General features: G+C 42.3%; 1 protein-coding gene across 1 annotated transcript; it reads left to right on the forward strand.

Moving 5' to 3' along the window:
* Positions 1-758: 758 nt before the first annotated feature.
* CFL2 (cofilin 2) lies at positions 759-6,190 on the forward strand. The gene is made up of 4 exons (XM_067534198.1): positions 759-882; positions 2,641-2,948; positions 3,041-3,117; positions 3,205-6,190. The coding sequence occupies exons 1-4, from the start codon at positions 880-882 to the stop codon at positions 3,315-3,317; spliced, it is 501 nt and encodes a 166-aa protein (XP_067390299.1). The 5' UTR covers positions 759-879; the 3' UTR covers positions 3,318-6,190.
* The last annotated feature ends 743 nt before the right edge of the window (positions 6,191-6,933 follow it).

Consider the following 6,933-nt stretch of genomic DNA (forward strand, 5'->3'; position numbering starts at 1 on the left):
CACATATCTGAGCTAGGGCTCTCCAGCCAGGATGGAGTCTCACATGAACTTCGTGTGTCCCCGGTTTCTCGCTGCCTCACCCACTTGCTCTGAATTTGCAAAGCCCGGTGTTGAGAACCTTAGCTGCACTTGCAAATCCCTGCTAAAGGGAAGGATCTGATGGCGCCTTCTACAACATACTCCAGGCCCTGCAGCCAGCTTTCCCCTGTGGGATCTTTCTGGGTCTGCCAGGTGAGGTAAGAGGGACCACCCACGTGTGTACGATGTGCGCGGGAGGCGCAGGGCTGTATCGCAGTGTGTGTGTGTGTGTGTGTGCTGGGGGAGGGGGGAGGGGAAGGAAATACCCCTATAAGGCGGTGGGGGAGGACAAGATCCATATGGAAGATGCGGAGGGGGCATTTCCCTCCGGGGCTGGGAAGGGGATGAGTGATGATCCCAGGAGTTGAGGGGAGCCTGGTAGGTGTGGGGGAGGGTCCCGGATAGGGAGATGTGGGGATGCCTCCTTGGGGGCCCCGTGCTGGACGCTGGGCAGGTGGGTGCCCCCTAGAAGGCCCCGCTGGATACTAGGTGCGGGCTCCCTGGACTAGGAGGTGAATAAGCCGGTGAGGGCCCCAAGGCGGGCAGCGAGTGGCAGAGACGCGGCTCCCAGTCCCCTGGCTACGGGCACTAAGGAGCCCCCCCCCCTCAGTCAGGCCCCCCGCGCCGCCCCTCCCCCTTTTGCAGAGCGGGCTGGGCGGGTCGCCGCAGCACGTGGTGGCGAAGGCGGCGCCCATGTGACTCATCCCCGCCCGGCTCGCCCCAGCCAGTCCAGCCCCGCGCGCTCTGCATCCCTCCCAGCCTTGCAGGCAGCCGCCGCCACAGCCGCAGGGACCCGGCACCATGGTAAGGGCGGGGCGGGCCCGGGGCACGTAGCGGCGAGCGCCCGCCTAGGGAGGCCCGGCGGGGCGAGGGGCTGAGCGGGGCCGGGCCGGTGTCCAGGGCCTGAGGCCTTCGGCGGCCATTTTAATCTAATTTTAGCGCGGGGGCTGTGGGGGTCGGCCCGGGAGGTCGGCGGGGGCTGCAGTCCGGCCGCTGCGGAGCGGGGCGCCGGCCGGGATGCGGCACGCCTGGCGGGGGCGCCGCGTGAAGGGACGGGGCTGCTCCCATCTCGAGTCCACAGTGGGGTGGGGGCATCGTACCCAGCAAGCGGGGGGCGAACGGCTGTGGGGGCTGAGCACTGGGGCCGGCTCCCCCCCGGGCTCGGGTGCGGCGGGGCGGGCGGGAGGCTTGTGGGGTGGGGTTTGGGGCTCGTCTCCGCTGGCTCAGGGCGCGTCTCTCGCTCTCCGCCGAGGACGCGGAGTTGACCCTGCTGCTGCAGAGCCTCGGGCCCGCGGCCCCCGGCCCCTGCCTGCTTGGTTTTTTTTTTCTCCCTCTCACGACCGAGGATGTGCTGCCGAATATCATGTGGCGGAGCTGGGGGCTGAGAAACAGATTGTTTTAAATGGGCAGAGTGTGTTCCGGGAGCAGTCAGCCCGATAGTATTGACTCACTAGTTGTAGTCCCCCCAGAATCCTCGATCACTTTCCAGAGGGGAAAAGACAGAGGGCAGCGGAGCTGCATCGTCTCCTTTTTCAGAGGGAGAATTGGGAGTGAGCAGTCTTAACTCTAAGAGCTGTCAGAGCACCGGCAGCTAATCTTAAATTTGTTTTTTTGTAGGTTTACATAAGCATCTTTCTTATAAGAGGGATTTTGCAAGGAAATGAGAGTTTAATAGTGGAGATGGGCTAGTAAAAACTTCATTTCTTCAAACAAAATGTATTTCCTATAACTAAACTAGGAAAAGGTACAGATTATATCCCAAAAGGTTGTTACTTTCTAATTGTGTTATGCACCTGGTTTCTCCTAAACACTGTGATGTACCTTGGAAACAGCTCTTTTAATAAAGAATATTGGACTGAAAACAAGGGCCATATGGATGTGTTTAGCTAACTTGCAAGTAACAAGCTAAACGTTTTGTAGTGAGTTTGCTATCCACTCTCTCAGTATATTGTTTCCTTACTGTTTTAGGTTAAGGTTCTGAATGGGTTGGAACTACAATAGTGTGTTGTACAGTTTGTACTTTCCTTATTTAGAAACTACAATAGAATTCTTTTTAGTGCATCATTAGTGCATCAGTGTTAAGTAAAATCAAGGAGTTTTAAAAACAACATTGAAGTTGACACAACTCAGAAGGCATTTTGTACTGCTCCTAGAGCCTTACATCACTCAACAAAACTAGAATCATGACAATACTGGATATGAACTGCTGGTATTCCATTTGTTCCACCTAAAAAAACCACAAAACATAAAAACCACCCCTAGATGATAAACTAATAGATAATTGGTTGATATGCAGAAAGGAAACCCACTTATTTAGGACCAATAACTCAAAAGGAGACGATGAGATTTTAAAAAATGAATACATTATGGGCTAATTTTGTACTGTTTTATATCTGGTACAACTCCACTTACATAATTGAGTTTGTATAGTGTTCAGGTTTAGTATAAATTTTTTTATAATAAGTTGTAGAGTAGATTTATCTTTATTTAGTATCAGGTACTGTCTTCCCCTTAGTTGATGTTTTTGCATTTAAACAATTATTTCCTTATCTCATTTTACAGGCTTCTGGAGTAACAGTGAATGATGAAGTCATAAAGGTTTTTAATGACATGAAAGTAAGGAAATCTTCAACCCCAGAAGAGATTAAAAAAAGAAAGAAAGCTGTTCTTTTCTGTTTAAGTGATGACAAAAAACAGATAATTGTAGAGGAAACAAAGCAGATATTAGTTGGTGACATTGGCGATACTGTAGAGGATCCCTACACATCCTTTGTGAAGTTGTTACCTTTGAATGATTGCCGATATGCTTTGTATGATGCCACATACGAGACAAAGGAGTCTAAGAAAGAAGACCTGGTATTTATATTCTGGTGTGTAAAATCAGCTTGCTATTAAAGCGGAAAATTCTTTACTTTTCCCCTCTAATATCAGTGGGTTGAATAATTAATTTTTGCTTTTACAGGGCTCCAGAAAGTGCACCTTTAAAAAGCAAGATGATCTACGCAAGCTCTAAAGATGCCATTAAAAAGAAATTTACAGGTACAGGCCTGTGATATTCCATAAAGCAGTTATAGTTCTTGATGTTGAGGAACTGAACAAATATATTTTTATCCATTTATCTTTCAGGTATTAAACATGAGTGGCAAGTAAATGGTTTGGATGATATTAAGGACCGTTCAACACTTGGAGAAAAGTTGGGAGGCAACGTGGTAGTTTCACTTGAAGGAAAACCCTTATAGAAAGACAGACAAGTGCCATCTGGATCTAAGGAGCTTCCATTTCTGCAGCTCGTTCAATTGGAAACGTGTATTACACCCCAAACCCCCCACCTCTCCAAATTCCCCTTTCTACAGACCTGGAGAAGATGTTATTAGGTTAAACTGTCTACCAGTGATTGCCATTAGATTCTTTAATCCTGGTAGTTTTATGTAGACCCCAAAGAATGCCTTCACGTCATACTCTTAGCCAAAATTGACGTTGCATGCATTCCTTGCAACCTGTACAATGAATGTGATAGTTAATGTGAATAGTCTAGCAAACAGCAAAGGGTAAGCTAATTGAATGCCTTGAAAGTATTGTCCACTGATCAGATGGTAGACTCAATTCAGTATTACAGTTGCACTTGATTGCAGTTCCATGAGGCTCTTGTGCATTCATACACCTCACCTGCCTTGACAAGCCTATTTTTGTGACTTGGCAGCACACAACACTATGCATTTAAAGCACTTTTTTGTAATATGTTTGATTTTTTTCTCCCCCTTCCCCAAAGGAATGCCAATTAAGTTGCTGTAACTGTGTCATCAAACTATTGTAGTACCTCGGTATTCATTCCTGTTAAATGCATATCTTTATAAATGAAGTAGCTGTTCGGATGCCTTTCGTTTTCCATTGAATGTACGCTACTGAACAGGAGTAGGAGTTATGTTTACCATGTGATCTTGAAACACTAAAGTTGTTTTGTAAAACATCAGTCATGATGGCAGTTTCTGTATAAAAAGAGCCTTAAATGGAACACTGTTTTTGAGATAAAAAAACAAACAAAAACCTGGCCACGTTGCAATAAAACTTGTGGCTTGTTACAGAATGTTGCCTTGTTTTCATTGGAAAATATAGTTTGAAGTATGTTTAAATTAAGCATATTTTGAATAACTTAACTTCTGTGGAAAGTATTGTAAAAGTAAACAATCGTTAATCTCAATTTCAGTAACATACGTTTTTCTGCCCTACTCGTAATTTAAACATTGCTCTAAAGTAATTTTAATACTGTTCTATTCTGTTGATTGTATAAAGGACATGTTCCCAGTTTATAACCATTTAAGTAAAATCATTATTAGGGAGCATTAGATCCATAAACCCCATAACTCATTTGTATCTGAAGTTTACAAAGTAGAAATTTGTTACCCATGCAGAGTGTTTCTTTACCTGAATTCTAAAGCTCTATATGCCAGAACTGTATGGCTGTAAGATTTGTTTCCAATCTGCTGTGTAATGGCAGGGAGATCTTACCCTCACAAAAGTGAGTTACAGGGTTTGACTAGTTAAACCTTCATTGTTTCTACAAATGTCACAGGAACACTGACTCAGTGTAAGAAATATCTTAAATGAATGGTTCTACTTGATAACTTTTGTGCAAATGGAACTGTAAAGTGTTTGCCACTACCAAGTCTTGCATCAGGGACATGGTTTGGCTAAAAGCCAAATACTGCTGTCCTTATAGAGAATTTGATCTGCTCTCTATGAGCAGACCTCCGTTAGCCAGAGCTATTTATGGCTAACGCATGCTTTTGTATCTTGTCATCGTTCTCCACAAATGGCAAAACTGGACACGATTTTACTGGTATGCATAAAGGAACTCTATTAGGCAGCCAATCGCAGCTGAAATGTACATGCTGCTAAAAGAAATACTTTTATCATTACCTTATTTTAAAAGGAGTAGAACTATGACGTTTTAAATGTTGAGTCTTTATTTTCAGTCCTTAACCTCTCTCAAAAATAGAGTAGATAATGCACCTTTGTAAATTGAATGACCTAGCAATGTTGTAGTCTGGATCCCTTGTCTTGTGCAACTTTAAGACTTTATTTCAGGCTTTCAGCTGTCCCTATAATTTAACATTTCATTTTGATACCTATTTTATGTAGGCTAAATTCTACTACAGTGCAATTTAACAAACCATGCTGACCACTGACTTGTTTAAATGTATTAATGAATTTTGATTTTGTACTATAAAACTTCTTTCAAGTATCTTTTACTGAAATTGAAAAATAATTATATGCATGAGAGTGGTCTACAATGATATTGATTTCTCAGTCTTTATGTCCAGTTAGGATCTAATTTGTGCTTAATATATGGTGCTGTAATGAACTGAATTTAAAAACGTATATTTTTACTCTGAGTTCATTACACCATGCACTATGCCACAACATATCTTGAAATTGATTTGTTTACAACTTATACAAACAACTTCATTAGACAACATCAAAACAATATAAAATGAAGATGTTAAATTTTAATAATTGAAATTCCATTTTGGTCAGCAGTTTAAAGAAGTACTGTGTTCAGATTTGTTATCCACTGCTACTCAGTGTCACTGGTGTTTGGAAGTCTTGGAAGAATATCTGGCTTCTTCTAAATTGAATATTAGAAGATATAATTTTTTTTAAAAGCTAGCTAATGTATATAATTCACTCAAAATAGAAACAGATACATATAAAGTCTAAGCACAAACTATTTACATAAGTACCAGAGCCCTGAACTAAAACAACTTTTGCATCAGATGTTTAGTTTCTTTAATATGTTCTTGAAACCGTATTGACTGATGTGAGATCCATTAAGTAAATAGATATCTAGCTTTTAAAAACAGTGCTACAGAACCACTGCTGATAGAATTCTAAAACAAATGAGAGACAACTGGCATCTGTTCCACACTGGTTTGTCAGCTGTTGTTTTCTGTCACTGTTCAAAATGATGAAGGCCTCATTGTGATTTAGCAGTAGAGGAAAAGCCTCTCAATCTGAATATTTTATGTATCTCATTTGTTGATGTGACTTTTGGGTATCTTGGCTTCAATTAATTTATTGATAAAGGAATGTTAAATAAAAGTTTTCAAGCGTAGCCTTTGCAGAAATGGCATCTTTTCTTTTAAAAATCACTTATCCTACTCAATTAGATCATGCCTTCAAATTATTTCAGGAGGGCCTGGTGACATAATACAGGGGTTAACTTCTCTGAAAGGGGAGAATTAGCCTAGAATTGGGGAGAGCAGCTGAATTATGTGTCTAAAGCAGCTCTTAAAATATGCATAAGAAATTATGGGGTGGTGGTGAGTAAAACCACTGAGCTGCTGTTAGATGCAATTTTAGAAATCTACTTGGGCTAAAACCTGTCACAGAGAACCCTTGATACTTCAAGTGAAAAAAGAGCCTTTTGCCTCCACGTAACTTGTTCAAAACTAGCAGTGGTATTCTGTAAAAGTCATGGTTGAATTGCCCCATCATGACATTAAGTGGCACCCCTATGACAATTCAAGCAGAAAGCTGAGTTTTCATGCCCATTCAATTCTAGACTTCACTTCTCTGGTTCCTCTAATTCACAGTTGAAATTTAATGGTTGTGTACCGAAAAGAAGCTTGCCCCTAGTGCAGTCCGAGGGTTATCGATATAGTACCTGTCTTAACCACTGAATTTACTTTTAAAATAGCTCTGATTCAGAAAACCTGGCATAAATAAAGCATTAAAAATAGCTGCAGGTGCTATTGTTTGTTTGTATTACAGGTAGCACCTATATTCTCTAACCAGTATTTTGAGCTTCATTGTGCTAGATGCTGTTCAAAGAATAAAAGGCAGAGCTTGCAACTC

The sequence above is a fragment of the Emydura macquarii genome, unplaced genomic scaffold (assembly GCF_026122565.2).
Source record: "Emydura macquarii macquarii isolate MOO-44397 ecotype Brisbane River unplaced genomic scaffold, CSIRO-AGI_Emac_v2 contig_374, whole genome shotgun sequence".
Taxonomy (NCBI): Eukaryota; Metazoa; Chordata; order Testudines; family Chelidae; genus Emydura; species Emydura macquarii.

Excerpts from the sequence above, each read along its gene's own strand:
- CFL2 (XM_067534198.1), top strand. Across the intron at positions 2,949-3,040 it reads GACCTGGTATTTATATTCTG|GGCTCCAGAAAGTGCACCTT; the intron begins GTGTGTAAAATC and ends TTGCTTTTACAG. Across the intron at positions 3,118-3,204 it reads CATTAAAAAGAAATTTACAG|GTATTAAACATGAGTGGCAA; the intron begins GTACAGGCCTGT and ends TTTATCTTTCAG.